The sequence below is a fragment of the Brassica napus genome, chromosome C3 (genome assembly GCF_020379485.1).
Source record: "Brassica napus cultivar Da-Ae chromosome C3, Da-Ae, whole genome shotgun sequence".
Lineage (NCBI taxonomy): Eukaryota > Viridiplantae > Streptophyta > Magnoliopsida > Brassicales > Brassicaceae > Brassica > Brassica napus.
The window spans coordinates 57,606,793-57,630,357 of record NC_063446.1 but is presented as its reverse complement, the minus strand read 5'-3'; the positions used below and the strand labels follow the sequence as shown (position 1 = coordinate 57,630,357).

At 42.1% G+C, this 23,565-nt stretch overlaps 1 protein-coding gene and 1 non-coding gene across 4 annotated transcripts; both read left to right on the top strand.

Annotated features, from left to right (window-relative positions):
• Nucleotides 1–364: 364 nt before the first annotated feature.
• LOC106384594 (probable methyltransferase PMT24) lies at nucleotides 365–23,054 on the top strand. Of its 3 annotated transcripts, none has more exons than XM_048750269.1 (10): nucleotides 365–602; nucleotides 902–1,707; nucleotides 1,773–1,922; nucleotides 1,994–2,264; nucleotides 2,358–2,468; nucleotides 2,726–2,900; nucleotides 2,987–3,098; nucleotides 22,114–22,271; nucleotides 22,348–22,542; nucleotides 22,635–23,054. In XM_048750269.1, the coding sequence occupies exons 2-10, from the start codon at nucleotides 943–945 to the stop codon at nucleotides 22,861–22,863; spliced, it is 2,166 nt and encodes a 721-aa protein (XP_048606226.1). In that variant the 5' UTR covers nucleotides 365–602; nucleotides 902–942; the 3' UTR covers nucleotides 22,864–23,054. The 3 variants fall into 3 exon arrangements, with proteins under 3 accessions (XP_048606226.1, XP_048606225.1, XP_048606227.1); XM_048750268.1 differs by having other exon boundaries at nucleotides 2,987–3,102; nucleotides 22,118–22,271; XM_048750270.1 differs by lacking the exons at nucleotides 22,114–22,271; nucleotides 22,348–22,542; nucleotides 22,635–23,054 and adding an exon at nucleotides 21,846–22,111 and having other exon boundaries at nucleotides 2,987–3,119.
• LOC125584727 lies at nucleotides 16,529–16,635 on the top strand. Its single transcript, XR_007321636.1, has one exon. It is a non-coding gene; the product is annotated as a small nucleolar RNA R71 (small nucleolar RNA).
• Nucleotides 23,055–23,565: the final 511 nt, after the last annotated feature.

Genomic DNA, 23,565 nt, shown 5'->3' with positions numbered 1-23,565 from the left:
TGATATCGCAAACGAAAGAAAAATTTGTGTTTTTACAATTATCTAAGTAAGTATGTATACTCATTTTTTCATATTTTTTAAATGATATCACACATTCGTAAAAAATAGATAGTTTAAGATGTAAAAAAAAAATATTTAGTTAATGAATATAATATGAATGAATTTTACAAATATATTATTTAATAAAATAAATAATTAAAAACCGAAAATTCATAACCGCGCGGATCAGAATCTAGTTTTTTTAAAAGTAAATAAACAATAGTTGAGAAGGAGATTACTCGCTGACTTTGAAAATTAAACAGAGTAATTATTAACTTCATTTTTTTTTTAATTTATTAAAATTCGGTGGAAACGACCAGATCCAAAAGTTTGGTATTTTAAGGTCTCGTAATCCACTAGTAAAGCTGTGGAGAGTAATAAGTACTATGATTACCATTTGCTTCACCACTTGCTCCTGGATACAAAAAGTCAGCAAATCTAGTGGATCACTGTACCATTACTAGATCCTGATCTGGATATTTCTCTACTCCCTCTTGTCTCTGCTCATAAACTGGAGTTTCAATCTTGGGAGTGATCTGAGGCGGCAAAGCCCTTTCTCTCTGGTAATCTTTACTTGAAAAACAGCAGCTCCTGTCTCTTTCTACCTTTCCTTAAATGCAAGATTCTGAATCTTTTCTTTGTTCCTTTTACTTCTTAGCTGATGTTTGCTTTCATTGTTATATATATCGAGTTGTTGAATGGACTTTAGTTTGACTTTTAGATCTGCAATGATGTAGTCTCTGCTCTATGTTATTGTATAGTGTCGTCATAAAGTCATCTGCGTAAGCTCAATAATTCGACTTATCCTCTGCAGATAGTTTTTTTCTAGTTACTATAAACTAACGGTTTGATTTTTTTGCAGGTGCATGTGAGTAGAGATTGTGCTGTGGGGTTTAGAGGAACATGGCAATGGGGAGATATTCTCGTGTAGACGGGAATAAGTCATCATCGAGCTTTGGCTTAACCATTACCATTGTTTTGATCGTTTCTCTCTCTTTGGTCGGAGCTTGGATGTTCATGTCCTCTTGGTCTGCACCAACTGAATCTATTGACTTCTCTTCAAGCCAGGCTACTACAAAAGATGTGGAAACCACTACTACTACTACTAAGAGTGATTTCACAAACGAAGAAACTGAGGTTGTGACAGAGAGCAACCAAGACAAGGTTGAGGAAAGAAAAGAGTTTGAAGACAAAAACGGTGAAGGGGATAGAAAAGATGGAGAGGGTGAGAAAGAGAAGACACAAGTTGAAGAGAGCTCGGAAGAGAACAAAACCGAAGAGAATACTAATGAGTCTGAAGACAACACCGAGAAGAAGTCTGAAGAGAACGCTGAGAAGAGTAAGGATGTGTTCCCTGCTGGTGACCAGGCCGAGATAACAAAGGAGTCCACCACTAGAACCGGATCTTGGTCTACTCAACTGGTTGAATCCCAGAACGAGAAGAAAGCGCAAGTCTCCTCCTCCTCCATCAAATGGAAACTCTGCAACGTCACAGCTGGACCAGACTACATCCCTTGCCTCGACAATTTGCAAGCTATCAGAAAGCTTCATTCCACAAAGCATTACGAGCATCGGGAGAGGCATTGCCCCGAGGAGGCTCCACGCTGCCTTGTGCCTCTTCCCGAAGGGTATAAGCGATCCATCAAGTGGCCTAAGAGCAGAGAAAAGGTTCTTAAAAAAACTTAAAATATCATTTTGTCAATGATGTGTCCATTAACTCTTTTTGTTTTTAGATATGGTACAACAACATCCCTCACACCAAGCTAGCACAAGTGAAAGGACATCAGAACTGGGTGAAGATGAGTGGTGAATACTTAACATTCCCTGGTGGTGGTACTCAGTTCAAGAACGGTGCTCTTCACTACATCGATTTCCTCCAAGAGGTACTACAACTTGTTATTTTGATCTTTCATTCAACTTTCTCATTGATTATTAACGTTATGTGTAATTGCAGTCGTATCCTGATATAGCTTGGGGAAACAGAACACGTGTTATACTGGACGTTGGGTGTGGGGTTGCTAGCTTCGGAGGATATCTTTTTGACAGAGATGTGCTTGCTTTGTCATTTGCACCCAAAGATGAACACGAGGCGCAGGTGCAGTTTGCTTTGGAACGTGGTATCCCTGCAATGTCGAATGTTATGGGAACCAAGAGATTGCCTTTTCCAGGATCTGTTTTTGATCTTATCCATTGTGCTCGTTGTAGAGTCCCTTGGCATATTGAAGGTAACAGAGTTTCCCATTTTGTATGGCAATTTAGTTTTTTTTTTTTTTTTTTTTTTTTGTAATAATCTTTTGTGTATGTTGTCTGAACTGAAGGTGGTAAGCTACTTTTGGAACTGAACCGTGCATTGAGGCCTGGTGGGTTCTTTGTCTGGTCAGCGACTCCAGTTTACAGGAAGACTGAAGAAGACGTTGGCATATGGAAAGGTTTGGAAGTTTTGTTCCCTTTTGTTTTGGATATTGAATAAGACTAGTGTTCAAGAAATTGTTAGGAAGTGTTTAGGCGTCTTATAGAGGATTAATGTTTAGGCGGGCGCCTAGACCGATTTTTTTTATTGCTTAGACCAATTTTTTTGAAAAAATAGTTTTGTTTAGACCCGATTTACCGAGCCTGATTTTTAGAACACTGAATAAGACTATTTGCAGTTGGTTCTTAACTAACTTGTTAGATGTTTGATTTGTAGCTATGTCGAAGCTAACAAAGGCAATGTGCTGGAAGCTGATGACGATTAAAACAGATGAACTGAATGAAGTTGGTGCTGCCATTTACCAAAAGCCAATGACTAATGAATGCTACAGCGAAAGATCTCAAGACGAACCACCTCTATGCAAAGACTCCGATGATCAAAATGCCGCTTGGTTAGTTTGTTTTATCTGTTGCCCTTTCTCACATCAGTTATTGGAACACTCTGTTGCTAAAGTATGCGTGTGTGTTTGATGTGCAGGAACGTTCCACTTGAGGCATGTATGCACAAAGTAACAGAAGATTCGTCAAAACGAGGAGCAGTTTGGCCTGAGAAGTGGCCTGAGAGAGTGGAGACTGCTCCTCAGTGGCTCGAATCTGATATGATGCGGAGGGTTTACGTGAGGAAGAGGAACAGGGGAGAAGAGAAGGAGAAGGAAGGGAAAGAGGAAGAATTAAAGCGAGCAGTTGAGTAAGTCGTTTGAGTATGGATTGTACTTGGGCCTTGAATATATAAGAGGACCCAAGGAGAATAATGGGGGCAGTTAGTTGGTTGGCCTTGGGCTGGATCTAGAGAGTTTGTAATTGGCTTAGACTCCATTATGAGGAGCTAAGAGAGGGTGGTTGGGCGGATCTTATTCAATATACTTCTCAGTTCTAACAAATTGGTGACGGTGAGCGTTCTGGAGAACGGAACTTCGCGAGATCGGGGATGAAGAACACGAGACAAACCAGCGAGAATCAATCGGATCATCCGTTGACGATGGAGTCACTCGCGATGACGTTACGCGATCATACGTCGTCGCAGGTTGATACGAATCGGCGATTCGCTGAGTCGTTTCATGAGTTAGAGAAGAATGCGAAGGCGATGGAATCGCGAATCGAAGAGACGCTGGAGGCGAAGATCGAAGCATGTTACCAGAAGATGTGCGATCGATTGGAGAAGAAACTTTCAAAATCGATTGATGTTTCCGATGAATCGCCCCCACCGTATCGTCATCCTAACTATCAGGTACATAATTCCACCTTGGAACCTGGCCGTAGTAGTAGGAATGAGGATGCGAATGATCGAACCACTATAGTTGGTAGTCGCGAGCGAATGTTGAAACGTGTGGAATTGCCTGTGTTTGATGGTGTGGATGCGTATGCTTGGTTTGCACTAGCTGAACGTTTTTTCAGGATTGGCGGTTACGATGACAGAGCTAAGCTGGAGGTAGTTTCAGTGAGTTTAGCAGGTGACGTTCTGAGCTGGTTCAATAGTGAAATGCATCGAAGAGGTTTTCGAAGTTGGATTGAGTTTAAACAGAAGCTGGTGTCGCGGTTTAGTAAAGAGAAGTTCAGAGATCCCAGTCAGCCGTTCTTTGCAGTCAAGCAGACGGGAACGGCAGCTCAGTATATCCACGCCTTTGAAGATCTTTCTACACAAGTAACTGGCTTGACAGATACACAACTGGAGGGAATTTTTATGAATGGCCTGAAACCGGAGATGAGGGAAGTAGTTAATATGTGCAAACCAGTGGATTTGGATGAGATGATTTCGTCAACGTATCAAATGGAGGACAGTGTGCTCTATAAAGTAGTTTGTCGAGAGAGACAAGCAGAGAAGAAAGACAGTTTCAAGGCAGCGTCGACAAAATCATACGCGTCTTCCAAGGGCAGTTCAGGGTGGACTTTTAAACCTCAACAACCGAAACAGAACGAGATTGGAGGGCAGAAACCGCAGCTACGTTTGACTGAAGCTCAGATAGCTGAAAAGAAGCGTTTGGGGCTCTGTTTTACGTGTGATGACAAGTGGTCAAGGCAACATGTGTGTCCCAATCGAGCTCTTCAGGTTTTGACGGTTATAAATGGCATTGAAATGGAGATTTTGGATCAGTCATTGATTGAAGTTGAGGAAGAGGTTGAAGACACGGAAGCATCAATGATGGAACTATCCTTGAATTCTTTTCTGGGATTATCTTCTTCCCGCACTACCAAGCTGCGTGGGGTTATGAAGGCAACTTCGTTGGTGGTGATGATTGACAGTGGAGCCACTCATAATTTCATATCACCAGCTGCAGCAAAGATGAATAAACTCATTATCACACAAAATCCAAACTTGAGTGTGCTATTGGGAACAGGAATCTCGGTCAATGGCTCGGGAATTTGTAAAAACGTGGAACTCAGGTTACCGTCTATGAAGTTCCAAGCTGATTTCATTGTACTGGAGTTGGGAAACGCTGATGTCATATTGGGCGTCCAGTGGCTGCGAACTTTGGGCAAATGTTTGGTGGATTGGGAACGCAATGAATGGTCTTTCACTTACCACGGAGTGCCAGTAACCTTAGTTGGTGATCCAACACTACACGAACAACGGGTTTCCATCAAAACGTTTGCGGTAAATGTTTCAGAGAGCAAAACAGTTCCAGAGATAGAATTGAAAACAGTGGATGGATCAAAAGTTTCCGAGGACGAGTTACCGCTGATGATTGCTCAGAAATTACAAGAATATGAGGAGGTATTTCAGAAACCAGTGGGTTTACCTCCGGTTGATAATAGGTTTTTCTGCCTATTGCAAATGTTGTAGTATAGGGGGGTGAATGTCGAACCAGTCCTAGTGATGTGAATCAGTGAGAATACAAGTCATTTCTTAAGCTAAGCAGATTCAATAGTTGTGAGTGTGTGACAAGTAACAATAGCAAACAGAACAATACAACAAGGTTTTAATCAATTTAGACAAGTGAATCCATGGGTATTGGGAATTGACTTCAAGTAACTAAGATCCAATCTAGGTGACAAGCTTTCAATCAAAGTAATCTCTTAAGTCTAAACACAATTCTAGACAAGTCCTATGTCTAGGTAAATGCCCATTTGCTTAGAAATCATTAAACATCAAATGTCTTTGGCTTAATTCAATCAAGCAATCTTTAAGTTCAAGTTCAATAACTATCTAGCAATTTTAACATCAAGTGTCCTTGGCTAATCTCACTAGAGCTTAGTTGAGTTGATTCAAACACTCCATCTAATCATGTTTGATGAGAAGTGTTTAGAAATCAGGTTTAGAGTGATCAAGACTAAACAAGCATTAAGAATACTCAACAAGCAAGTTCATACAAGGATCTAATACAATAACACCATAGATCTTCACTAAGTTACTCTAATCTCCCTAACCCATGAATTCTTAAGGAAACTACTCACTAATCTCCATGAAAACACTTAATCTCATAATAGATTGAAGCATATTCAAGTGGATACAACAGAGAATAAAGATAAACAAGGATTTAAACAAGCAAAACGAAATTAAAACTCAAGAACAGATGATGAACAATGAAGAACACTCAAGAACACCAAGAACAATGGTATTTCAAAGAGAGAGAGTTTTGACAAGTTAAATTATTACAAAGTTGGATTATTCTGTTTCTTGCCCACTCTTTTGATAATAAGAAAGCAAATATTATACAGAAAAGTAGGAAAAATCGTGCAAAGGAAAGGTGGGTGGAAGATAGTGGGAAGTTGGTTGATCCCATCAACTTTCAAGTGGTCCCCGGCAAGGATTGATACACCTATAGTAAATCGATCATAACTTGTCCAATACAGCTTCAAATGACTTGAAACCACTTCCATTGGAAAGCTAACTCAATTTCCAGTGTCTCCACAAATTTTGAGCTTCAGAAAAGATCTTTAAGGCTTTCATCCGTGTTCATCTTTCACTCTCCGGATTCGGGAGCGACCTCGCTGTGTCGCTGCGAGAGGTCGCTCCGGATCCGTTGTCTCCGGGTGATCATTACGCGAGCGACTCTTCCCTGTCGCTCTAGTAAGGTCGCTCTGATAGGGAGATCAGAGCGACGTCAAGGTGTCGCTCCGGACTGGTCGCTCCGGGCGATCAATACGCGAGCGACTCTTCCCTGTCGCTCTAGTAAGGTCGCTCTGATAGGGAGATCAGAGCGACGTCAAGGTGTCGCTCCGGACTGGTCGCTCCCATGCCTTGCTCGCCGAATGACCACTCTAAACACTCCTTTTTGAGCTCCAAATGCCTCCAAGTGTCTCCAAGAACTCCATGTGGTACTCCAATACCTGATAAGGACTCATGTATGCAAAATGCAACCTAAACATGGCTAAATCCTAATCTATATGGTCAAAATGCACATGGATGAATGGATAAAACAATAGAAATATGCAAGATATCAACTCCCCCAAACTTGTTCTTTACTTGTCCACAAGTGAACTTTCTAGAACTCATAGGGAGAGAGGTTGAAGGTGGGAGCTCATAACCAAAAGAAACACCACTAGCAAACACAATTAGCACACTCTCTTATTACACTCTAGCTTCTCTAGGCCTATCTCAACTCCTTTTGTCCCTACACTCATCATCAAGCATCCACACATTCAGATCTGCCAACTCTCACATTCATTAAGCATAAGATATCAAGTGAATTCTTGCAAATGGTCAGTTGGTCCAAGTCATTTGGTTGGGTAAGGGAAGGCTTTTATTCTAGTGATTCAAGAGGTTCAAAACATATGATCTTTAAGGTGGTTTACTCTCAAAACAAGTAGCCTTGACATTGCACATAATATATCTAAGAAAGGGACCAACTCATGCATACAATGCTCAATCTCCATTGTTCTACCCTTTTCCCAAACATATAAGTTACACATTCACTCTCAAATGTCAAACCCAACTCACACCTCTCACCAAAAGATTCTAAAAACATCAGCTCTTTTTACTTGAAATCTATAAGGGATTTTTCACAACCTCAAAATGTCTCTCAGCTCCTAACAACTTTGCTAGCCCCCTTTTTCTTCTCCCTTTTTTTTTTTTTTTTTTTTTTTTTTTTTTTTTTTTTTAGGTTGGGGGCCAAGACTTTTCAAAACTAGAGCTGGAGGTTCTCTATTTATCCCAATAAATCAATTCACTTGAGCACAAGAATCTATCCTTTTTATTTCTCCCAAATCATGATTACAACGCTCACCCTCCCACCTATAGCTAGACAATAGAGTGTCCAATCCAGCAAAAATGAAGATCAAGCATTGTCGTTCCCGATACTCTCAACATTATGCACATGTAAAACTTTCCGAAGAAGGCCTCACTCATCAAACAATGAAAGCTTAAAAGGAAGGAAAGGTTTTGGGAGTGGTCTACCACTAGAGTTTGTCAAAAAGAATGGCATAAAAGATGTGACAACTCAAGTGTGTATAGCCATGACTCAGTACACAAGAGACCCTAAGCAAGAAGCATTAAGTTCATTCAGTTCAAATAAGGTTGTAGCTGGCTTCAAAGACTGAGTTTCTACAATCAACAAGTTTCAGGAAGAGTTTTCAAGGCTCGAAACATACAAGTTATTTCGAGAGGTGCATGGCTACTCAGGTGCAACGTAGTGTTCTTTACAAGGCATTTAAAATCATTGCTCCCAATGCAAGTGAATGCAACCTATATGCTCTAGACTCTCCTAATGGTGCAAATGATGCAAACTAAATGAATTTTTTTTTTTTTTTTTTTTTTTTTTTTTTTTTTTTTTTTATGCAAATAGGTGTGCAATGCATGACTCAAATGAAACACAATCAAAGCAAACATGATCAAATGTTTGGTACCTCCCCCAAACTTGAGATACACAGTCTCTGTGTCGTCAAGGAAAGAGAGAGATACCGAGAGGAAAACTAATTTGCACAAATGAAATGGTATATACAAGGGAGAGGAAGAAGTACCTCCTATGGATAGTATGTGGGGGCAGATGCCCCAGCATCGTCGTCGTCAGGAGGGAAGGTGGTGTAGTAACCACCGGATGCTGAACCGGAGCCTCCATACCATGGTTGGCTCTCAACCTCGTCAATCTCGTCCTCACTGTCTGAAGAAGCGAGGGATGGGGATTTGTTGCCTGAAGTGGAAGGTTGTGTGGGTGGGTTCCTCCACTTACGCTGAAGCTGCGCAGCAGTGAGTGGGAAGCCAAGAGCATCAGGCGGTGGTTGAGGCTGGGGGTTTGAGGTGTTCGCGAAAGCGAAATCGGCTGAGCTACATCCAGCTATTCCTCCCCTAGTTAAGACATCAGCTACTTTCTTCATGAACTTGGCTGAACTCTTAGCCTGCTTCTTCACAGTCTTGCTTAGCGCCTTGCATTTATCCTTCAGCTTTTCTATCGTTCTGTCCTGAGCTTTGTTCCACCTCTGGAGACGACCAATGTGGTCATGAGCATCACGGAGAGCTCCAGGTGGAAGGACTCCGTCATGGGGCTTGAAGTAGTAGCGCGGAGGTCCATAGATATGCTCAGATGTGTCTGCAACAGGCGAGTCAGGTTGCGTAGGGACACTCCTTTTCCTTGATGGAGCTGCTTGAATTGGATCGAGAGGCCCGTGTTCTCCGAGAAAGTACTCCTGGGGAATGTTGAAGCTGACAGCTCCAGGTATCTCTAAACTCGTCAGGTTCCGGTTTGGAAGAACCACCTCGACTGGCTTGCCCTGCAAGTAGTAGTGGTAGACGTAGTCCTTCCCATACATCCCACTGAAATATGTGGCAATCCTCAAGTAGGTGCCATCAATGAACCTAGGCCCCGCTGCGTCCTTTCCCAAGGGAACATTCAGAAATTGGAGCAGTGGTGTGATCATTCCGCCTATCCCCATCTTTGGGCGCGAATCAGTGGTGTACCACGCCCAATCTCTATAGTGCTCGAGACGGCCCACAAAGAAACTGACAATCCCAAAAGTAGCATAGATGTCAGTGCTGGGAAGGGGTAACACTCCAGGTTGAGCGTAGGGACGGATAGCCGGACAGAGCAGTCTCATGTCTTCCTCAGTAACCGTACCAGCTTGCTTCCGTGGGTAAAAAGCATGGACTAGCAATCTGTGGAGGTAGCGTACAGACGGGTGTCGGATGTGTGAGTTCTTGTCTGCCCCGGTAGAGTGCTTGTTTCCAGTAATCAACTTCCAGAGCTCTGTGGGGAGGTTCTCACACTTGGGAAGTGAGTGGTCTTCTAGGTCTTGGAACCCCATGACCCTCCCAATGTCCTTGAAGTTCATGTTGAATTCTCTTCCATTGACCTTGAACCTGATTTTTTCCCATCCTTGTCTCACATGCGCCGTGTCATGGTAAGTGACCACAAGAGAGGATAGGAACTGACAAGTGACATCCTTGTAGAAAGGATAAGCCATGGTGAGGAGTTTTGGCATCTTCAAATGTCCCAGCATCGTCTCAATATCAGACTCTAGACCCAACTCCTTCAGCAAACCGAGGTCGGCAAACCTGGTTGGAGCCCAAGTGACTCCATTCTTCAAATGGTCATATAGCTCCTCCACAGATGGAGTTTTCGTTCTGTCTCGATCGACAGCAACCCCTTTGCCCTTTGACATTTTGGCTTTCTTCGTAGGTGCCGGCTCATCTTCACTCTCAGTTTCACCTTCCTCATGGGTGGGAACTGGTACGCTTTTTCCTGCCCTCTTCTCGTGTTCTTTCGATTTCTTTGCAGCCAACGTCTGCTGTCTCACAGTCCTCTGCGTCCCTGAGCCAGTTGGCTCGCTGGTTAAAGCTTTTCCTCTTAGTGCAAACTCTTGACTTTCGGCTTCTTGCCTCTCAGCTTCCAACCTTCCCTTTGTCTTCTTAACCATTTTAACCTGAAAAATTACAAACTTGGAAAGGGATAAATAGATGGAAGTAAAGAAAAGCAAGACTTTGCAAGATCAAATTTTTGCAAAAGTGAACTTAACAGGTGAATTTTTCAGTTTAAACTCAAGTTCAACACAATGCAACAATGTAACATCTTAACGCATCTAGTCCACCCACAAACACACTCAATTAAGATCAAATTCGAAAAACCCCAAATCCATGAATTTTAATTTTGCCAAAGTGCAATTTAAACTCAATTTCACCATTAATTCAACAACCCAACTTGATAGATAAACTTTCCCTAGTCTATTTCACCACAATCTAGCAAGAAAAGAATCAAATTTCGACTTTCAAATTCTAGGGTTCATGGACCTACGAATTTGAATTTAAAAACTCAATACCTTGCTCTGGATGAAAGGAAATGGTGAATGGGTAGTGAAGAATAGACTACAGGGGCGAAAGCTTGGATTTAGAAACAAGTACTAGTTGATTTGGGTGAGAATTGAGAAGGTTTTGTGAATTTTGGTGTGGGTGAGTTTGAGAGAGTTTGTGAGTTTTTGAGAGGAGGGAGAGTGATAGAGATGGAGTCGCGGGGGTTGGGGTAGGTTTAGGGTCGTCCGGTTCGGTCTAGGGTGGTTAGGGTCGGTTTATTTGTATTAAACCGGGGTTTAGAGTTAGTAAACTTACCTGGACCGGTTCGGGAGCGACGTGAGGGTGTCGCTGGGAGAGGTCGCTCCCGAGTCGTTTCCCTGCGTCGTGCTTCTACTAAACCGCGAGCGACCTTGGAGTATCGCTCTAGAAACCTCGCTCTGAGTTGGAGCGACGTCAAGGTGTCGCTCTAGTGTGTCGCTCCGGTTTATCAATACGCGAGCGACTACGAGGTGTCGCTCCCATAACGTCGCTCCCAGATGGAGCGACCTTTCCACCTCGCTCCGATACCTCGCTCTGGTGCGGTTTTTCTTGATCCGGCGACGAAATCGCGAGCGACCTTGTAGTGTCGCTCTCGAAACCTCGCTCCCAGGTGGAGCGACCTTGATGTGTCGCTGTGAGACCTCGCTCTCATGCACAACTCCTGCTCAAAACTAACCGATCAAGCACCTGCACACATCTTCTCTCCTTTTTTTTTTTTTTTTTTTTTTTTTTTTTTTTTATGCAATAAGATGAAAAATGAAAATACCAATGCAATATATACAAGGATACGCATGGGACTTCCTCCCAAGTGAGCTTGTTTTAAGTCCCGAGCTTGACTTTGCTTCCTTTTAGATTAGGCCGGGGTAGGATCAGACAGTGGAACTGAAGCTCCCAGGTCTTCCGATTTGGTTCCCAAGTAAAGCTTCGCCCTTTGTCCATTGATGGTGAACTCTCTTCCATCAGAAGTCCACAAAACTATTGCTCCATAAGGTTTAACCTCTTTAATCTTGAAAGGACCAGACCACCTTGACTTGAGCTTGCCTGGAAACAGTTTCAGTCTGGAGTTGTATAGAAGAACTTGATCTCCTTCTTTAAAGTCTCTTTTCAGGATATGTTTGTCATGGAGAGCCTTTGTTTTCTCTTTGTAGATCTTTGAACTTTCAAAAGCTTCAAGTCTTATCTCATCAAGTTCATTCAGCTGGATCAATCTCTTCTCCTTGGCGCTCTTGATGTCAAAGTTCAGCAACTTGACTGCCCATAGTGCCTTGTACTCAAGCTCAACTGGTAGATGGCAAGATTTTCCATAGAGAAGGTTGAAAGGTGTAGTCCCCAAAGGTGTCTTGTAAGCTGTCCTATAAGCCCACAATGCATCATCAAGCTTGATGGACCAATCTTTCCGTGTAACCCCCACAATCTTCTCCAGAATGGACTTGATCTCCCTGTTGGAAATCTCAACTTGACCACTTGTTTGGGGGTGGTAAGGAGTTGCAACCTTGTGCTTCACACCATTCTTCTTAAGGAGGTTTGCAAACAGTTTGTTGATGAAGTGAGACCCTCCATCACTGATCACAACTCTTGGAATCCCAAACCTTGGAAAGATTATGCTCTTGAACATTTTTAGAACCACCCTTGCATCATTGGTTGGACTTGCAATTGCTTCCACCCACTTAGAGACATAATCTACAGCCACCAGTATGTACTTGTTGCTATAAGAGGAAGGAAAAGGCCCCATGAAGTCAATACCCCAGACATCAAACACTTCAACTTCTAGGATGGGGTTTTGAGGCATTTCATTCCTCTTGGTGATGTTTCCTCTTCTTTGACAAGAGTCACACCTTGAGACAAAGTCTTGGGTGTCTTTAAACATGTGAGGCCACCAAAATCCAGCTTGTAGGACTTTTGCAACCGTCTTAAAGGTAGCAAAGTGGCCTCCATAGGATGATCCATGACAATGTGTAAGGATCCCATCAATTTCTTCTTCAGCCACTGCCCTTCTATAGAGTTGATCTCTACAAAGTATGTAGAGGTAAGGCTCATCCCAATAATATCTCTTCACATCCTTATAGAACTTCTTCTTGGCATAACCTTCAAGGTTCAATGGCTCTTTTCCAGTAGCTAAGTAGTTGACTATATCAGCATACCAAGGACCCTTCTCATCAGCTGCCTTCACCTCTTCAAGTTTCTTTCCCGTCTCACAAACAGCTACCACTGCATGAATAGCCATCATTTGCTCTTCTGGAAGTCTGTCATCAATAGGGATTCCACACTCCACCTTCAACCTGGACAGGTGATCAGCTACTCCATTCTCAACTCCAGGCCTGTCCTTGATCTCAAGATCAAACTCTTGTAGCAGCAGAATCCATCTCAACAGTCTTGGTTTTGCATCTTTCTTGGCTAAGAGGTGTCTCAATGCAGCATGATCAGTGTAGACAGTCACCTTTGACCCAACCAAGTAGCTTCTGAACTTCTCAAATGCAAAGACAATGGCCAATAGCTCCTTCTCAGTTGTAGAGTATTTAGCTTGAGCTTCATCAAGTGTTCTACTTGCATAGTAGATCACATGTGACTTCTTGTCTCTCTTCTGGCCTAGGACTGCTCCTACAGCAAAGTCACTTGCATCACACATGATCTCAAAGGGGAGATCCCAATCTGGCGGTTGAACTATGGGTGCACTGATGAGTGCATTCTTCAGGTTTTTGAAAGCTTCCATACACTCCTCATCGAAGTGAAATGCAGCTTCTTTGCATAACAGCCTGGTCAATGGTCTAGCTATCTTGAGAAATCCATGATGAATCTTCTATAGAAACCGGCATGACCCAGAAAGCTTCTTATATCCTTCACTGTTCTTGGTGGAGCTAGACCAACCATGACATCTATCTTGGCTTTGTCCACTTCAATTCCTTTCTCAGAAACTTTGTGTCCAAGAACAATCCCTTCCTTGACCATGAAGTGACACTTCTCCCAATTGAGCACCAGGTTAGTGTCCTCACATCTCCGTAATACCCTGCAAAGATTTGACAAACAAGTAGCAAACGAAGAACCATATACAGAAAAATCATCCATAAACACCTCCATTACATCCTCAATAAAATCAGAGAAAATTGACATCATTGCTCTTTGGAATGTTGCTGGTGCATTGCACAGTCCAAATGGCATCCTTCGATATGCAAAGGTACCATAAGGACAAGTGAATGTCGTTTTCTCTTGGTCATTTGGGTGTATAGGGATTTGGAAAAATCCAGAGTATCCATCAAGGAAACAATAATAAGGATGGTTAGCTAGCCTCTCTAACATCTGATCAATGAATGGTAAAGGGAAATGATCCTTTCTAGAGGCTGCATTCAGTTTTCGATAGTCAATGCACATCCTATGTCCAGTTATTGTTCTTGTTGGTATTAACTCATCATTTTCGTTCTTAACAACTGTTATGCCACCTTTTTTAGGAACTACATGCACAGGTGAAACCCAATTGCTATCAGAGATAGGATAGATCACACCAGCATCTAACAATTTGATTATCTCTTTTTTAACAACATCTTTCAAATTAGGATTTAATCTTCTTTGGTGTTCAATTGAAGTTTTAGATTCATCCTCTAGATGTATCCTATGCATGCACAAAGATGGTGAGATTCCTTTAATGTCATCAAGTGAGTATCCTAGTGCTTTTCTATACTTTTTAAGTTCATTTAAAAGCATAGACAATTCATTCTCAGTCAGCTCACTACTCACAATGACAGGATATGTCTCATTAGGTCCAAGGAAAGCGTACCTTACACCATGGGGAAGAGGTTTAAGCTCCACTTTTGGTGCCTTGAGCTCACTCCAATCAGCTTCATGGAGGTTCTCTTGAATGTCTGCTGAGGCAGCATGTTGAGTCATTTGTGGCAACTCCATGAACTCATCTTCTCCATCCTCCTCAAGGTGAACATCTAGCCTTCTTACTAGCTCATCACTCTCTTTGTTTTCAATCATTTGGGTCTCTCTTTCAATGGTCAGGGCATGTTGAAGAGAGTCCTCAATCGCTAACTCCTCAAGGAAATCATCAGCCAAGGCATCCATCTCATCAATGTAGAATATTTCTCCTTGAGTTGTGGGCTTCTTCATCATCTCCTTGATATCAAAATGGAGAATGTGATCTTTTCCAAGGTGGAGATCAATTGTGCCATCTCTCACATTCACCATTGCTCCAGCAGTTGCCAAGAAAGGTCTTCCAAAGATCAAAGGATCTCTAGGCTCTTCATCCATCTCAAGCACTACAAAGTCAGTAGGCACTTCACAATTTCCTATCTTGACAGGAAGATCTTCTAGGATGCCAATGGGGAGCTTGACAGATCGATCAGCTAGCACCAAAGAGATCTTGCACTTTTTATATTGTGTAAACCCAAGCTTCTTGGCAATGGATAGTGGCATGAGGCTGACACTTGCTCCCAAATCACATAGACATTTCTCAAATGTCAAAGGTCCAATGGCGCATGGCAGGGTGAAACTACCAGGGTCTTCTAGCTTCCTTGGGACAGTCAGTCTCTGAATAATGGCACTGCACTCGTGAGTAAGAATCACCATCCCTTCCATCTTTTTCTTCTTTTGTTCTACAGCATCTTTCAAGAACTTGCTGTATTGTGGAACCAGCATAAATGCATCAATTATGGGCATGGTGAGCTGAACTTCACTCATTTGCTTGTCAAACAAGGCTTTGTACTTCTCTAGGAGTTGCTTCTTGAATCTTCCAGGAAAGGGAAGCTTTGGCTCATAGGGAGGAGGAGTGAACAATTTCTCCTTTGTTGATGTAGCCTCCTCATTTTTGTTCTCAACTTTCTCCTCTCCAATCTTTCTCTTGCCCTTAGCTTCAACTATCTTCTCCAATATTTCCTCATTAGTTTTCTCATCCACAATCACCACATCATCATCTACATTGATGACCACCTCCCCACCTTGTTTCTCATTATCCTTAATGAGAACTTTAGGAGGCAACTCTCTTCCACTCCTTAGGGTGATTGCCTTCATTGTCTCCTTTGGGTTTTGTTCAGGCTTTCCAGGTAGTGTACCTTGTTGGCGACTTGAGCTGGCTGTCATAGAGACAAACTGGTTCTCCAAGTTTTTGAACTTGTTGTTTAGATCATGGTAATTCCCATCAATCTTGTTGTGGAGATTTTTCAGCTCATACCCTAATTGTTTCTCACTTCTTGCTTGTCCCTCCAATAATTGTTTCAGCATCGCTTCAGTACTACTCTCTTGTGGAGGTTGTGTTGATGATCCAGCTTGTTCTTGTGCAGGTTGATTTGGTTTTGGTGAGAATCCAGGAGGGAAGTTCTGTTTTGTTGGTAACCACCTTGGTTGTTGTTGTAGAATGGCTTAGGCTGATTGTTGTAGAATGGTTTTGGCTGGTAGTTGTTGAATGGCTTCTGTTGGTTGTTGTAGAAGGGTTTCTGTTGGTAGTTGTTCTGGTTTTGATAGTCATGTTCCTTCTTGTACCATGTACCCTGAGCATTGACATAGTACATATCTTCTTGGCATTCTACTCCATCAGCTTCAGAAACCATATGTAACTCCTCCTTCTTGTTCTTTTCTGATAGTAGCATGTCAATCTTTTCTTGTATTGCTTTCAGTTCTCTTTTTGTGGTCATATCTTCTCCTCCCCCACTTCTGTCTCTTCTGTCATATTCATCATTGTAGACAGAATCACTCTGTGCCATGTTCTCCAAGAGTTCTAATGCATCTTCGACAGTCCTCCCCAAGTAGTTTCCATTGCTTGCAGTGTCAAGCTGGCTTTTGAATTTAGGCAAGACTCCTCTGTAGAATGTGCTTAGCAAGCTCTCATTGTTGAAGCCATGGTGGGGACATTGAGACAAGTAGGTTCTGAATCTCTCCCATGCCTCTGAAAATCCTTCAAGTCCTTTTTGTTGAAAACCAGAGATCTGATTTCTAAGGTTTGCAGTCCTTGTAGCAGAGAAGAACTTGTTGAGGAAGGCCTTCTTGCATTCATCCCAAGTGGTGATAGTATCACTTGAGATGTTTTTCTCCCAAGTGTGAGCCTTGTCTCCCAAAGAGAAGGGAAACAATCTGAGCTTGAAAGCATCTTCTGAAACTCCATTTGTTTTTGACAAGCCACAGTATTTATCAAATTTGTCAAGGTGATCTAGTGGGTCTTCCAAGGCAAGTCCATGGTACTTGTTGTTTTCAATCATGTTGATGAGGCTGGACTTGATCTCGAAATTGTTGTTGGCAACTGGCGGTCCCCTAATGCCCAACCTATTCCCATTTATGTTAGGTTGATCATATGTACCGATGGCCCTAGCTTGGCGTTGTGGTTGTCTAGGTCGAAGGTTGGCAGCTCCTTGACCATTGCCCTCTTGAGCAGCTCCAGGAGGAACTTCTTGGACATTTTGTCTATGATCATCAACTTCATAGACACCTTCCGGTTGATTCGGGTTTCTCTCCATCTCAAGCCCCAATCTATGTAAGTGGGCTTGCTTTTCTCTTTCTCTTCTCTGTCTTCCCAACTCTCTTTCTAAGGCTTTGATGTTGTCCACTCTTGGTGCAAGATTTGTTGATCCTTTGCTTCTCAAGTTCATGCACCTGTCATCCAAATATATATGAAGATAGATAATTAGTAACTTAAAAACAAAGTAAAACTCAGTCTCAAGCAAAGACTCAAACGCAATGTCACAATCAGACTAGGATTGGCAACGGCGCCAATTTGATAATAGGTTTTTCTGCCTATTGCAAATGTTGTAGTATAGGGGGGTGAATGTCGAACCAGTCCTAGTGATGTGAATCAGTGAGAATACAAGTCATTTCTTAAGCTAAGCAGATTCAATAGTTGTGAGTGTGTGACAAGTAACAATAGCAAACAGAGCAATACAACAAGGTTTTAATCAATTTAGACAAGTGAATCCATGGGTATTGGGAATTGACTTCAAGTAACTAAGATCCAATCTAGGTGACAAGCTTTCAATCAAAGTAATCTCTTAAGTCTAAACACAATTTTAGACAAGTCCTATGTCTAGGTAAATGTCCATTTGCTTAGAAATCATTAAACATCAAATGTCTTTGGCTTAATTCAATCAAGCAATCTTTAAGTTCAAGTTCAATAACTATCTAGCAATTTTAACATCAAGTGTCCTTGGCTAATCTCACTAGAGCTTAGTTGAGTTGATTCAAACACTTCATCTAATCATGTCTGATGAGAAGTGTTTAGAAATCAGGTTTAGAGTGATCAAGACTAAACAAGCATTAAAAATACTCAACAAGCAAGTTCATACAAGGATCTAATACAATAACACCATAGATCTTCACTAAGTTACTCTAATCTCCCTAACCCATGAATTCTTAAGGAAACTACTCACTAATCTCCATGAAAACACTTAATCTCATAATAGATTGAAGCATATTCAAGTAGATACAACAGAGAATAAAGATAAACAAGGATTTAAACAAGCAAAACGAAATTAAAACTCAAGAACAGATGATGAACAATGAAGAACAGCTCAAGAACACTAAGAACAATGATATTTCAAAGAGAGAGAGTTTTGACAAGTTAAATTATTACAAAGTTGGATTATTCTGTTTCTTGCCCACTCTTTTGATAATAAGAAAGCAAATATTATACAGAAAAGTAGGAAAAATCGTGCAAAGGAAAGGTGGGTGGAAGAAAGTGGGAAGTTGGTTAATCCCATCAACTTTCAAGTGGTCCCCGGCAAGGGTTGATACACCTGTAGTAAATCGATTATAACTTATCCAATACAGCTCCAAATGACTTGAAACCACTTCCATTGGAAAGCTAACTCAATTTCCAGTGTCTCCACAAATTTTGAGCTTCAGAAAAGATCTTTAAGGCTTTCATCCGTGTTCATCTTTCACTCTCCGGATTCGGGAGCGACCTCGCTGTGTCGCTGCGAGAGGTCGCTCCGGATCCGTTGTCTCCGGGTGATCATTACGCGAGCGACTCTTCCCTGTCGCTCTAGTAAGGTCGCTCTGATAGGGAGATCAGAGCGACGTCAAGGTGTCGCTCCGGACTGGTCGCTCCGGGCGATCAATACGCGAGCGACTCTTCCCTGTCGCTCTAGTAAGGTCGCTCTGATAGGGAGATCAGAGCGACGTCAAGGTGTCGCTCCGGACTGGTCGCTCCCATGCCTTGCTCGCCGAATGACCACTCTAAACACTCCTTTTTGAGCTCCAAATGCCTCCAAGTGTCTCCAAGAACTCCATGTGGTACTCCAATACCTGATAAGGACTCATGTATGCAAAATGCAACCTAAACATGGCTAAATCCTAATCTATATGGTCAAAATGCACATGGATGAATGGATAAACAATAGAAATATGCAAGATATCACCGGTCAGGGGTAGAGAACATGCGATTGTGCTGCAGGACAATTCGAAACCTGTAAGTGTGAGGCCTTATAGGTATCCTCAGGCACATAAGGAGGTCATGGAGAAGATGGTTAAGGAGATGATGGAGGAAGGGTTGATTCGGCCAAGTCAGAGTCCCTTCTCAAGTCCTGTCTTATTGGTGAAAAAGAAGGATAATTCACACAGATTTTGTGTGGATTATAGAGCTTTGAATAGAGCGACGGTTCCAGACAAATATCCAATTCCGATGATTGACCAATTGTTGGATGAATTGCATGGAGCTACGGTTTTTTCGAAGCTGGATCTTAGAGCCGGGTATCATCAGATAAGGATGCAGGAGCAAGATGTCGCAAAGACTGCTTTCCGGACACATGATGGTCACTTTGAATTCCTAGTAATGCCTTTCGGGCTTACTAATGCCCCGGCCACGTTCCAAGCGCTGATGAATGATATATTCAGAAGTTTCTTGAGGAAGTTTGTGCTAGTGTTTTTTGATGATATTTTCATCTATAGTACAAGCATGGAGGAGCATGTGAAGCATTTGAGTTTGGTCTTGGATGTGTTTGTGGAGCAAAAACTTTTTGCTAACAGAAAGAAGTGTGCATTTGCTCAAGGAAGAGTCGAGTATTTGGGACATGTGATTACACGTGATGGTGTCTCAACAGACAATCAGAAGATAGCAGCAGTGCAGCAGTGGCCCTCCCCAACAACAGTGAAAGCGTTGAGAGGATTTTTGGGATTAACGGGCTACTATAGGAAGTTTGTGCAATACTATGGTTCTATTGCGAGACCTCTCACAGAGTTACTGAAGAAGGAGCAATTTATGTGGTCTGAGTTAACACAGAGTGCGTTTGCTAAGTTGAAACACGCAATGATAACAGCTCCGGTGTTAGCATTACCAGATTTTTCACAGATGTTCGTAGTGGAATCAGACGCGTCTGGTTTTGGTCTTGGGGCAGTATTGATGCAGAACCAGCACCCTATTGCTTACTTCAGTAAAGGATTGACGGCTAAGGAGCAACAGAAGCCGATATATGAAAGAGAGCTAATGGCTATTGTGCTGGCAATTCAGAAATGGCGCCATTATCTCTTGGGTAGACGGTTTGTTGTCAGAACGGATCAACAGAGCCTTAAGTATCTCCTTGAGCAGCGGGAGATAACCTTGGATTATCAGCGTTGGTTAACGAGGATCTTGGGTTATGAGTTTGATATTGAGTATAAGGTTGGAAGTGAAAATAAGGTGGCAGATGGTCTTTCTAGAATTGAGTATTCAGGGATTGAGAGAGTGCAGATCGACTTGATGGCTTTAACAGTTCCGTCGTCTTTACAGCTGCAAGAATTGTACAGAGAAGTGGAGGAAAATAGAGAGATTCAGGAGACGATACGAAAAGTGTTGGATAAGGAGGCAGTGAAGAATGGCTTTACAGTGGTCAATGGTCGTCTGTTCTATAAGAACGCCATGGTCATACCTGCAGACTCGTCACAGATATCTCTCATTCTTCAAGAATGCCATGACAGTCTGATGGGAGGGCATGCGGGTGTTTTACGAACTCTGCAGCGGGTTCGAGCTATCTTCTATTGGTCAAAGATGAGAAAAAGAATACAGGAGTATGTGGCAGCGTGTACAGTGTGTCAGACACACAAGACTTCTACTCTATCTCCTGCGGGCTTGCTGCAACCAATCGACATTCCAGTTCGTATATGGGAGGATGTTGCGATGGATTTTATCGAAGGATTGCCAACATCACAAGGAGTGAACGTCATTCTGGTGGTAGTGGATCGCCTCAGTAAATATGGCCATTTCATGGTTCTGAAACATCCTTTTACCGCTGTTGACGTCGCTGACAAGTTTACAAAAGAGGTTATTCGTTTGCATGGGTTTCCAAAATCAATCATCTCGGATCGTGACAGGATTTTCCTTAGCAAGTTCTGGAAGGAGTGCTTTCGTTTATCAGGCACACGATTGCGTTTTAGCACAGCGTTTCACCCCCAATCCGATGGCCAAACGGAGGTGTTAAACAGATGCTTGGAGACTTACTTACGCTGTTTTGCCTCCACTCACCCTAAGACTTGGTCAAAGTTTCTCTTATGGGCAGAACTATGGTATAATACAGCGTATCATACGGCCTTGAAGTGTACTCCGTTCAAACTCGTGTACGGCAGAGACCCTCCACAGTTGGTAGCGCATGAGGCTGGGTCGTCATTGAACTTTGAGGTTGAGGCTGCGTTTCAGGAGCGAGATCGTTTGTTAGAGACTATTAAAGATAATCTCGTGAGAGCACAGGAATTGATGAAGAACAATGCGGATAAGCATCGACGTGATTTGGAGTTCGAAGTTGGCTCAATGGTTTTTCTGAAGCTGAGACCTTATCGTCAACATTCAGTGAGTAGGAGATTGTTTCAGAAACTGGCAGCAAGGTATTATGGGCCGTTCGAAGTTGTGGCACGAGTGGGCAAGGTGGCTTATAAATTGAAGTTGCCAGAGTCTTCACGCATTCACCCGGTTTTCCATGTGTCACAGCTTAAACCGGTGATTGGTGACGCTACGGTTGTTACAGAGCTTCCACCGGTGTTGGATGGAACTGATGAAGTGCGTATTGAACCAGAAGATATTTTGGATACTCGTTATGATGAGGAGGGATATTTGGAAGTGTTGGTCAGGTGGAGTCATCTTCCTACGCATGAGACATCTTGGTTGCGCGCTAGAGAAGTTAAACATCAGTTTCCTTCGTTTTCACTTGAGGACAAGCTGAAACTCGTGAACGGGGGTATTGATATGATGCGGAGGGTTTACGTGAGGAAGAGGAACAGGGGAGAAGAGAAGGAGAAGGAAGGGAAAGAGGAAGAATTAAAGCGAGCAGTTGAGTAAGTCGTTTGAGTATGGATTGTACTTGGGCCTTGAATATATAAGAGGACCCAAGGAGAATAATGGGGGCAGTTAGTTGGTTGGCCTTGGGCTGGATCTAGAGAGTTTGTAATTGGCTTAGACTCCATTATGAGGAGCTAAGAGAGGGTGGTTGGGCGGATCTTATTCAATATACTTCTCAGTTCTAACAGAATCTCAGGAAGGTGTATATGGAAAGCCTGCACAAGAGGATTTCACAGCGGATCATGAACGTTGGAAGAATATTGTTTCGAAGTCGTACCTCAACGGTATGGGAATAGATTGGTCTTATGTGAGAAATGTGATGGACATGAGAGCTGTTTATGGAGGGTAAGTAAAGCAAAGATTCGTTCATTAATACAAAGATTGGCTCTATTTATTTGTTTCTAACAATTGTGTGTTTCAGTTTTGCTGCTGCGTTAAAGGATCTGAAGCTGTGGGTGATGAATGTAGTTCCTGTCGACTCAGCTGATACGCTTCCAATCATATATGAGCGTGGTTTGTTTGGAATCTACCATGATTGGTGTGAATCATTCAGCACTTACCCTCGAACTTACGACCTTCTTCATGCTGATCATCTTTTCTCTCCACTAAAGAAGAGGTATATATGCACTCACATATTCGCCTTTGCCTCTCTTGATATTTTCTTGATAGAAAAATTCTGATTACTATGGATAAACAAAAATCCTTTAGGTGCAGCTTGGTGTCGGTAATGGCCGAAGTAGACAGGATTCTTAGACCACAAGGGACTTTTATAGTAAGAGATGACAGTGAAACAATAGGAGAAATTGAGAAGATGGTGAAATCGATGAAATGGAATATGACAATGACACATTCCAAAGGTGGAGAAGGGTTGCTCTCTGTTCAGAAGTCATGGTGGCGTCCTACAGAGGTTGAAACAATTACATCTGCAATAGCCTGATATCAAGGAAACAATGAAGAGTATGGGATAATTTAGTTGTATGATTATGTTGTTTCTTTTATGATCACATTGATTGTTTACACTTGTATTAGTCCAATATTTGTATCCGTCTTCTTTTTTGCGAAGAAAATTGTATACAAGACAATTGTCACAAAAGTGTAAACTTATAATAAGTTTTTTATTTGGTCCAACTCATGAATCTTAATTCTTATCTATGGCCTGTTACACTTAACTTTCTTTGATTTAGTTCTAACAGCCATTATTCTCCAGTCCTGTGATCTTTTATCCTCAGATAGTAAAAGGATTAGTGTGGGTGGGGGATCTACTGAGAGAGCAATGATCAGAGGAAAGGCAAGTATCGAAGTTAGGTAGAGGAGAGACGGTTATTAAAGCTTACCCCAAATACTTCAACTAAATTTTACTAATCCAGACATTTTCTTTTGGATATCCGTCTTTGAATTTTGAATAAATAAATTATTCCAATTCTGCTAAAATTCATTGTAAAATAAAATTCTTCTAAAGTTAAAATTTACTATGGCAGTGAAGCATATTAATTTTGAAAAAGGACCAGATAGTTCCAGACTTCCAGTTGATCAAAAGTAGATTAGATATTTCCATTAGCTGAGACTTTGATCCAATTAAATTTGAAACTTCGAAATTGTTTCATTAATAATTTTTTTATGTTTTTCCACATTTGTTAAT

Excerpts from the sequence above, each read along its gene's own strand:
- LOC106384594 (XM_048750269.1), top strand. The coding sequence starts at position 943 with ATGGCAATGGGGAGATATTCTCGTGTAGACGGGAATAAGTCATCATCG. Across the intron at positions 1,923-1,993 it reads ACATCGATTTCCTCCAAGAG|TCGTATCCTGATATAGCTTG; the intron begins GTACTACAACTT and ends GTGTAATTGCAG. Across the intron at positions 2,265-2,357 it reads AGTCCCTTGGCATATTGAAG|GTGGTAAGCTACTTTTGGAA; the intron begins GTAACAGAGTTT and ends TCTGAACTGAAG.